The sequence below is a fragment of the Tasmannia lanceolata genome, unplaced genomic scaffold, assembly GCF_043159265.1.
Source record: "Tasmannia lanceolata isolate RefF3 unplaced genomic scaffold, GAP_Taslan_0.1 ptg000016l, whole genome shotgun sequence".
Taxonomy (NCBI): Eukaryota; Viridiplantae; Streptophyta; class Magnoliopsida; order Canellales; family Winteraceae; genus Tasmannia; species Tasmannia lanceolata.
Genome location: NW_027518693.1, coordinates 18,734,145 through 18,744,884, shown reverse-complemented (window position 1 = coordinate 18,744,884; position 10,740 = coordinate 18,734,145). Strand labels below are relative to the sequence as shown.

The 10,740-nt window shown below is 39.8% G+C and overlaps 1 protein-coding gene across 1 annotated transcript; it reads right to left on the bottom strand.

The window, feature by feature from the left end:
* Positions 1 to 1,029: 1,029 nt before the first annotated feature.
* Positions 1,030 to 10,166, bottom strand: LOC143848817 (isocitrate dehydrogenase [NAD] catalytic subunit 5, mitochondrial-like). Its single transcript, XM_077357883.1, has 7 exons — positions 9,912 to 10,166; positions 5,699 to 6,019; positions 5,442 to 5,603; positions 5,269 to 5,343; positions 4,409 to 4,518; positions 3,433 to 3,505; positions 1,030 to 1,483 (listed from the first exon to the last, which is right to left on the bottom strand). Exons 1-7 carry the CDS (start codon positions 10,083 to 10,085, stop codon positions 1,292 to 1,294), a joined length of 1,107 nt encoding a protein of 368 aa, XP_077213998.1. The 5' UTR covers positions 10,086 to 10,166; the 3' UTR covers positions 1,030 to 1,291.
* Between the last annotated feature and the right edge of the window lie 574 nt (positions 10,167 to 10,740).

Sequence of the window (10,740 nt, the reverse complement as noted above, 5' to 3'; positions counted from 1 at the left end):
CCGAGCTAGCAGCAAACCAGTTGGATTGGATGATGACGAGCAGACGAAGAAGAGACTCCTAATGAAAGTAAGTCCACATTTCACTAAGGGTAAGATTTTGGTCACTTTCATAACCTACAGGTATTTTAGTCATATTATATGATAAGAGGTATCTTGGTCATTTCCAGTGGTAAATTGTTCATAGTCTAAGTAGTTAGGATCATCCATGGACCATTTGGTGAGGGAATGTCCATCCCCTATGACATCATGGTGGCCTACAAGATTAACAGTCCAAATTACATCCCACATGTAATGAAGGGATTTGCTAGAGAATTTCGCTGAAAGGCTAACTTCTGCATTAGAGAACAGCCACCTCAGATGAATTAAATAAATACGACAATCTGCTGAAAAGTGAGCCTGTGTGGCTGTTTTTCTTGGCAGAGCCGTGTGGCTGTTTTTCTTGGCAGAGCCGTGTGGCTGCTCTCTCATGCAAAAGTCAGCCGCAAAATTCCCTAGTTAATCCCTGTAATGAAATATGGTGGGCCAGGACTAGAAAAATTAAGCCTAGTCCAATAACTATTCTACAGCATTCCTAGTATCATCCAACAAGCCAAACCGGTGTTAATTTCAGTTAAGGCCACGTTTGGATACCTCATGTTTTTGTTTTTGGATTTGGATATTAGCTTTGGATACAAAATACATCAATCATCCTCATGCTCGTGTTGTACGGAGAGAGGGACGTCATGCTGTTGCTGCAGGAAGGTCGAATAGCAGCGGGGGTGAAGATAATTGCCACAAATATGGATTTCCAAATAATGTCTCGCAGAAAAGACTAGAAAATCAGATTTTTTTTTCACTGTTGTAGCTGATTTGGAAACCGAAGGATCCGATCCAGTTCCAAATCTCAACTGCAAATGTGAGAAATCCAAATCTAAATCGTGTGGTTATCCAAACGTGGCCTTACTGATTTCAACATAATGATGAGTCACTTTTCCCCCTTCAAAGGAGCCTGGGAGGAACTAATAAAACTCCATCATCTCTACAGAGCAATTTACAAACATAATCAGACACCATTTCAATTTAAAGAGAAAAAATGACATCCCATTTACACAGGAGAGCTGCAGTTTATAGCATTCTACAAAATTAAAGATTGATGAGGGAAAAGCAAAAACGTGAGAACCTTACTCTCGTTTCTTATAGCACAAGTTGGATGCCATGCTAGCAAGAAATGCAATTACGGAGGTGGAAAGGACAGGCTTATTCAGATTAGAGGTAGAAGATTACCACTGTGACCAAATCAAATTAAACCTCCTCAAAGGTGACCACAAACTGCTTTCGTAAAATCAGTTGTCGATGAAGAGCCGCCAAGGTCAACTGTTCTATACTTCCCTTCGGCGATGGTCTGTAGAATTGCATTGTGGATCTGATCTGCCTTATCATGGAACTCCAAATGCCTCAACATTGTCACCGCACTCAACATCAGAGCAGTTGGATTTGCGAGATTCTGGAAAAAATTACGGGAACAAACCTAATTAACCAGAGAATTAAAACAACCGACACTGAGAACAGTGAATGTATGCATGAATGTACCTATGAGCATAGTTAGCAAAACACCGTTTCAAACGCATGTATTATTGGTTTGCCTGTTTAAAACTTTTTCTTTTTCGGAGGAAAACAATTTAACCACATTTAAAACGTGTTCTAAACATTTTAAATGTGTTTGTTGGCCAACTTCCCAACTTTACCCCCACTATACTTTGTAAATGACAATTTTAAACGCATTTTTTAGCGTTTCCATTTTTTTACTATGTTATTTTTTGACCAATACCGCGTATTAAACTCGAATTTTTCCCGTCCCGTTTTTTCTCTAAATCATGTTTTGCCAACTATGCCAATGAGTAGACATGTAGGTCATGTTTGGCAGCCACGGAACTTTTTTCCATGGAATATAGGTTTATCAAGAGGTGGGAGAGGGGTGGAAGAGGGAGAGAATTGAGAGGGCATAAGTGAGGAGAGGGTGAGGAAGGTGTTAGAGGGAGAAAATTGAGAGCAGGTCAAGAGAGAGTAAGAAGTGACTGAAAAACAGAGAAAAGAAAAACTGTGCTCAAAATAGAGTTTTTGTTTTCAGCCACTTTCTCACTCTCTCCTAATGCCCTCTCAATTCTCTCCCTCTCCCACTCTCCCTATTCCTCTCTCAAGACTTACTAAGCTAATTGTAAACACCTAAAATTTAAAAAAAAAGTTTCTTTAAATAAAAATACACAAAATCATCCATAACATGATATTTCTGTTTTGTCAACCAAACACACTTTTTTATGCAATGGAAAATTCAAAAAGTCTACTTACATTTCTAATATGAATCCCCTTTTAGCAACTCTCTCTCTCTCTCTCTCTCTCTCTCTCTCTCTCTCTAAAAGAAATGCCACAAAATCCAAGAAAATAAGGCATCTTTCCCATAATTTTGAGCACTCCCCAACGACTCTATTCTCACCCTTTTCCTCTCTTCTTTTACAAAACAACAAGAGCTTTCTAGTCCCAAGACACTCTCTCTTCCAACTTCTACAAGACACTTCTACCACTTTTTCTCTCCTACTCTCTATCTATTTTCTCAAAGAAAAGAAAATTGCAAAAAAGCTCATTCTCCTCTCCTTCCTTAGGACAAAGAGGTTAAGTGAGGTCAAATACCATTTTACTATTTTCTCATTTTCCAACAAATTTAAGCTGGGGCAACAACGTTGCATCATTGGCATCCATCCCGATCTTCAACAGGGCCTCTTACGGCCAACCCACCTACTTCCCCGCAAACGTTGATTCCTCCATCAACGGTCGAAACAGTGGATCACAAGTATTGGGAAGTACTAATTCCTTTTAGTTTATACTCTTTATTTATTATTTTACATTTCATTTAAAAATTAGTCATATTCACTCTTACACAAAAAACCAGATTTTTATTTTTGTGTTTTCACTAATATTCCATGGAAAAAATTCAGGTTGTCAAACATGGCTGTAACGACCCTTGAGCGCATGAGCATATAAAGCCAATGGATTACATCATACAAACCAAGTTGCCAACATGCATGACTGACAGGCCTAGACAAACTGCTTGAATGATGAATGAAATACAGCCAAGTACTATATAAATTAGATGGTCAGAACAATGGATTTAAATTTCGGTTTCGGCCTGGCAGGCCTAGACAAACTGCTCGAATAACGGATGAAATGCAGCCAAGTACTATATAAATTAGATGGTCAGAACAATGGATTTAAATTTCGGGCCGAAACCGAAATGTTGGCCAAAATCCTGTAAAAAATGAATTAATTAATTATTTCGGCTGAAATTTCTGAGTTCGCGAGATTTTGGGAAATTTCGGTTTCTGTCCAACCGAAATCTGAAATTTCGGATTTCGAACGAAATTTAAAACCATGGTCAGAACATAAAAAAGACTGGCTCACCTTGCCCGCAATATCAGGTGCCGAACCATGAACAGCCTCGGCCAGAGCAATGCCACCCTCACCAATGTTACAGCTGGATACAAAGAGCTATATGGATGAGACAAGGAAAAAAAAAAAAAAAAAAAATATATATATATATATATATATAGAGAGAGAGAGAGAGAGAGAGAGAGAGAAGGGTTTATGCACTCGAGCGCAGAAACAGGGGGGCACTGGGGGGTGATCCAAACCATTCATTTGGAAGGCCCCATCATGGATGGGGGGTCTACCAAAAATCAGCTCTATTGGATCACCATAGGGTGTCCATTTGTGGGGCCAAAAATGGACAGATACTGTTTGTCCACAAATCTGTCCATTTTTTGGCCCCACAAATGGACACCCTAAGGTGATCCAGTGGAGCTGATTTTTGGTGGACACCCTATCCATGAAAGGGCCCATCAAATGAATGCTTTGGACCCCATAAAAAATGTGGCCCCACCCTTGTTTCTATGCTCGAGCGCAGAAACCATTTCCTCATATATATATATATGAGAAAACGGTTTCTACACACTTAAAATACAGTGGGGGGCATATTATTTGGGTGATCCAAACCATTCATTTGATTGGCCCTCACATAGATAGGGTGTCCATCCCAACCCTACGATTTGTGGAGGTAAAATGGACATGTATAAAAACCTTCACAAATCTGTCCATTGTTTGCCTCCACAATTCGAAGGGTTAGGATGATCCTATGGAGCTGTTTTTTTTGTGGACACCCTATCTGTGTGAGGGCCAATCAAATGAATGGCATGGATCACCCAAACAATGTGGGCCTCCACTGTATTTTAAGCTACTGTGTAGATAACTTATCTACCCGTGTGTAGAAACCGTTCTCTCTCTCTCTCTCTCTCTCTCTCTCTCTATATATATATATATATATATATATATATATATATATATATATATAAAAGATGATTCTGAAACAAAAGATTGATACCTAGGTGTTAATCCCAAACCCCCAATCAAGCCAGCACAGAGGTCGCTGATAATGTCACCATAGAGGTTAGGCATCACCAGTACATCAAAAAGCAAGGGATTCTTCACAAGCTGTCAGAGGCAGGTCACAAAATGAGCATTAACAGTGCCAAATCCTGATTGTTGACTTCAGAAAATATTGCATCTCTAATTAGGAGCCTGTGACGGAAATCTACTAGCAAGATCAAGAAATTTTATGATGATTGTAGACATCAAACTCTGTTTACACTTTTTTTTCTTTTTAATAATTAACTTTTATTGGGTATAGAACAGAATACAACTCGTTGATACCAAGTTTATAGCACATGGCAGTATTTAGTTTTTAATTCCATTTCAGAGGCCATTTTTTCTCTTGAATAGCCCAGAGTTCCATTTTGGAAAAGACTCTCCTAGGTGTAGATTGTAGAATAGTATGGTCGGAGAAAACTTTTAAAGCAAGCACAGAAAATGACTACAAAGTGTCGTCTTCAACCACGGTTTAGAATTTTAGAAAAAAAAAAAGAAACCTTCAATGCAGCCGAAAGAACTTCCAACCAGAAATTTGAGTTGAGAAATATGTTCTTGAATTTCCAGAATGGAATTTTCTGAAAATTGTGCCCAAAAACGAACAAAGTTGACGACTAAGATGAAAAAGCATCAGGACAATCATTGACTCACCCTAATCTACTCAGTTTTTTAACCCTATGAATCAATCTGCAATGAAAAAATAATTTACTCAACCAAGTCAACAAAGTGTTGCCTTGGGCCAGTTCTTGACCGTGTACAAGTTTGAAACATTGACGTACATTTTCCCACATTATAAATTATAGTGCTCAATCATACCATCATACAGCAATTATCAATGATGACTTCCTCATACTGTATCTCAGGATACTTCTCTGCAACCTCGCGGCAACACTACAGACAAAGACAATGTCAACTTATTATCAAAATGCTGGAAGAAAAATAGCATTAGCAGTCCATAAGCTGGAGTTCAAGCTCTAATCTCAGCATACCTTGAGGAAAAGACCGTCGGTTTTCCTCATTATATTGGCTTTGTGAATGGCAGACACCCTTTGCCGACCATGGGCCTTAGCATAGTGAAAAGCATACTCTGCCACTCTTAAGCTCGCTTGGCGAGTAATGATCTTGATACTTTCAACGACACCTCTCACCACCTAATATAACAATTAAACTCCTTTTAGGAAAAATAGAAAGATGGACTTTTTTTTTTTTGAAAGATGAACATTTAGTAGAAGCAGATTTCGCTCACTTGGTGTTCAAGGCCACTATACTCCCCTTCTGTGTTTTCACGAATTGTTACAAGATTTACATCATCATATCGAGTTTTGTAGCCAGGGAGGCTGTAGCAAGGTCTCACATTGGCATACAAGCCAAGTTCCTTTCTAAGGGTCAGGTTCAAAGACCTATGCCCCTTCCCAATAGGTGTAGCCATGGGCCCTTTCAAGCCTACACCATTTCTACGGACAGATTCCAGGCTTTCCCATGTGAGAAAGCTCTCAGTCCTCGGGTCTACTTTGTTCCCCACAAAATGTTCTTCCCATTCAATTGGCACTTCGGCTGCAATGAATACCTGCAATGACACATAAAATGGGTTTAGGGTGCAATAAACAGCTACAATTAATTCAGAGTGATAAAAAATCTGCCATCCTATGAGAAATTCTGTAAATTTGTCAGCAACACAAAACGTAGCCTAGGCTACTTATATCGGCACTACAATGTTTTAATAGCTGCACAAACTCAGTTTGTCTTTTCCTTTTAATTGGCTTCTGAGAGCTTTTTGGGAACTGTAACAACCTTTGACAGCTGATTAAATAGTAAGAGACAAGCAGAGTTTGTGCAATTATCAAAACATGGTAGTGCCAACATCACTAGCCATAGCCTATTGAGTTTCGAAGTCCCCAGTGCTCTGAAAAAAACTAAGCATGATGAAGGAACCCTAGTATCTGTCATCCTAAAGAGAGATTCTGTCTCAGCTAAAGTTGTCAGCAACACAAAATGGAGCATATTGAGTTTCAAATCCCAATTGTATAAAAGTTTAGCATTATTTCTTATGAAACCATATCAACTTTGGTTAAGCATTTCACACGGTACCATACCAATAAAAATTCATCAGATGGTTTGGATTTTACACGGTACGATTGAATAGCACCTTCCATAATACTAGACAGCAGGGCAGGAACATGATGTTGATAAAGAGTATCATAAAACATAAGGTACAAATATTATGTATTGAGAAAACTATACAACCTTACTGCCATAAGGGCTTGTCTTATAGTGACACTCAGATTATGTACATTTGGATTTCTTTTGGGGTTTCATACATCAAATAGGCATACGCAGATTCCAACTTGGCGTGCATATTATTGAGGTAGACTGGGAGAGAGTGAGTAGGTCTAACCTAGGGTTTCCAAATCTTAAGGCATTCGATCTGGTCAAGGGGTTTGTGGAAGATTCTACCTAATATAACAATAGTTGGTCACCATTCAAAAAACAAATGTAACAATAGTTGGTCCAAATCATCCGGGCTAAGCTACAGTAAATGAGCAGGCATTTTAGGTTCGGGATAATAATTGTCAAAAGTAGGGGTGCAACTTGGGTAGGGGGCATTTCCTTAGGTTGGGTTGGGTTGGGTTAAGGTTGCAAAACAGGGCGTGTTTCACGAATCTATGCAAATTTGCTTACCAGGTAATGTAGGGGGATTTGGGGATGGGCAGTTTTAATTCGATACTAATACTCATTTACAATAAGTGTATTGGGCTGGAGTCTATGTATTATGGATGGGGACATCTTGTTCCCTCCTCACATTCTAAGGATGGGGACATCTTATTCATTGCAAGGTAACAAGGGAGATTTAGGGTCTCATTCTGGACAGGTTTGGTATTTACTGGGTCTTTCCAAAATCTCTAGCAGAACTATTTTTGAGTTGGGATTTTGTGCCCTGGAAAAAGAAAGGTAAGGTGCTTTGGAGATTATGTTTAATAGCTTTGTGGTGGGTCATTTGGAAGGAAAGGAACTCGAGAGTTTTTGAAGGTGTGGCAAAGACATCGTATTGGTTATATAATAAAATCATAGCTATGGTTATTTATTGGGTGAAGAGCATCCCTCTGTTCACATTCGTATCAGCCTTCGATTTGTGGGAGGGGTGGCGCATTGTGTGCTCTGAAGGTATGAGGAGAGAGAAGAGAAGTCATAAATGGGAAGCTCCCCCTGAAGGTTTTCTTAAAATAAATTTTGATGGGTCCTGCATGGGCAATCCGGGTCCAGCAGGGGTTGGAGGGCTATGTAGAGATTCTCGAGGGTGGTATCGTGGGCTTTTGCAGGTCCAATTGGAAGGACTGATTCATCTGAAGCGGAAGTACGGGCTGCATATCAGGGGATTAAGCGTCTAAGTGATGCTTCTCTCGATAGGGTAATTGTAGTAGGAGATTCTTCAAATGTAATTAGTTGGCTAACTGGGAGAGTGGCTCCCCCGTGGAGATTTTTGAGTTACTTTTGAGAAAATTTCTGATCTAACTTTAGAGTCGTCTATGGTTTTTAAGCATGTAAGGCGCGAAGCAAATGGTGAGGCGGATTCCCTCGCTAGATCTGGAGTTAATAAAGAGGGGTTGGAGTGGTTCGATTTCCTTCCCCCGTGAGAAGTTTGTACTATATTTTCCATTGTATTTTGTTTTGTCTTTTATGTTCTTTTTCTCTGTATCTCTGGTGGACCATCTCGGTTCCCCCTTTTTCAATATATTACCATTTCAAAAAAAAAAAAATATATATATATATATATATATATATATTATTGAGGTAGACTGGGAGAGAGTGAGTAGGTCTAACCTAGGGTTTCCAAATCTTAAGGCATTCGATCTGGTCAAGGGGTTTGTGGAAGATTCTACCTAATATAACAATAGTTGGTCACCATTCAAAAAATAAATGTAACAATAGTTGGTCCAAATCATCCGGGCTAAGCTACAGTAAATGAGCAGGCATTTTAGGTTCGGGATAATAATTGTCAAAAGTAGGGGTGCAACTTGGGTCAGCGGCATTTCCTTAGGTTGGGTTGGGTTGGGTTAAGGTTGGAAAAAGCCAACCCGATTTAATTTCGGGTTGAGGCCTTGGGCAACCTAACCCAACCCGAACCCAACCTCCTTTCTCTAATTCTATGTGACTTAGGGCTATGTTTTTTAATGTATTCTTCTGTTTGGCCCTAGGTTAACCCAACTCAACCTAACCCGATTTGACAGAGCAGGTTAGACGTGTTGGGGTAGGGTTGAGAGATTTAGACGCGGGTTGGGTTAGTGTTGACCATCCTCGACCCACACTTGGGTTGGGTTGGGTCGGGTCGGGTTAGGGTTGAGGGAATGCTATCTTGAGTTGGGCTAGGGTTGGCCTCAACCTGATCCAACCCGACCTGAGTTGCACCCCTAGTCAAAAGCAGCCACCTAGATGCCTAGGAAGCTACTACAATGCCGGGAGGAAAGTCTGACCAGGCTGCCTAGACACACTCAAGTACTGGGGGCCTAGGCGGTTCCCATGTTTCTGTGGCTCCATAGATAGTCATCTGAAGCCTAATGATGGCCTATGACAAGGAGGCCACTCAGGTCATAGGTTATTAGTGCAATATATTTGCCATAGGCACTCAGGTACGAGGCAAAGTAACATTATGTGAATGCTAAAAAAATGCTAAAAAAATGTCTATAGGAGTGCACATTCACTACGTTATATACAATGTAACTATGTAATTAAATGACTAGGAGATGATACGTCCACCCTCTTGTATTAATATCCCAACCTCGGCCATTGAGCGGCTAAATAGATAATCGAGTAAGAGTAGTGAAGTTGCTAGCTTTCTCCATGCCCAAAGGTGAGTTCCCCTGTTCAGAACCAGTGTGGCTTGAAAGAAAACCACCTTGTTTTTAGCAATGAATGGAGTAGAGTATCAATGGATCAACATAATAAAAGAGTGATTATTACTAAGGCTCCCCGCTTGATCTGTTTTGAGTTCCCCTCCACGACAGGTGATAGGTTCAAATGATTCCCAGCCTCTGACTTTTCATGCAAAGGACTCCAATATCAGTATATGAGGGGGGATGGTGGAAGAGAATAGAAAGGTAGCCAGACCACTTCCAAAAGCAGGTAAGGAATCCACAGAAAGAGATAAGACATTTAGTTCATCTCGCTATTCCCGGATCAAGGGGAGTACGTCAGATGGAAGAATTTCTTAGATGGCTAACAGTATCCAAAAAAAGGTTGGGGAAAGCCTTACGAATGAAGCAGGTCAGTCACCCGTTTGATCAAGTATGCTACTAATGGATCTCTATCTATTATTATGGGGAAGTACACATGCAAGAAAAAAGTTTGAGTAATGATCAGCAAACCCTAATCAAAATTATCTATCATTTTAGATTCCTTTCCGAGCCCTAATTTATTAGATCAAAATAACAGCATTAGAAACGAGGTAGGTTGAAGAAATCGACCTGCTTTACGGATTCTGCGATCTCAGGGCCGATACCGTCACCTGGGAAAAGAGTAGCTCGGATCGGATTACAGAGAGAAGCCACAGAAGAGAGAGCTCGATTAGGGTTTGAAATCGAAGAGAACTGATCGATCGAACGGCTTCCAAGGATGCGTTTCAGAATTTGCGAAGCCATGAGTGAGAGAGAGAGAGAGAGAGAGAGAGAGAGAAGAGGAAGATTTTATGCTTATAAAATTCCCATTACGCTACTTTCTGATGAGGAACTCTTCCCTAATTTAAACGGTGGTCGTTGGTGACTGATGTTAGCACTACCATGTTTTGATAATTGCACTAACTAATCTTGTCTTTCGTTATTTAAGCAGTTGTTGGTTACGGTTCCAAAAAGCTCTCATAAAGCTGATGAATGAAAAGACAAGCTGGGTTTATGCAATTATTAAAAGATGGTACTGCTACTACTACTGCTACTGCCAATGTCAATAACCTTATGAAAATGAGAATTTTCAGCATTGTTACCTGAAAATTAAAATTGATTACTTGTTATAGTTCTTCAACCATAAGGTTGGAGGTTCAACCCCAGCTTACCTATTAAAAAAAATGGAAAATTTTGGTATATTATGGTTAATGGGACCATTTATGTTCTGTTTCTTTTGGATATTGAGAACCGATTGTGAGTCTAAAATTGATTATTGAACTCAAATTTACATTTAAAGCACTGTTCGGCTTAGATTGTGCAAACCGATCGTGAGTCTAAAATTGATTATTGGACTCAAATTTACATTTAAAGCCGTGTTGGGTTTAGATTGTGCAAACTTATTGTAAGCCCCAAACTG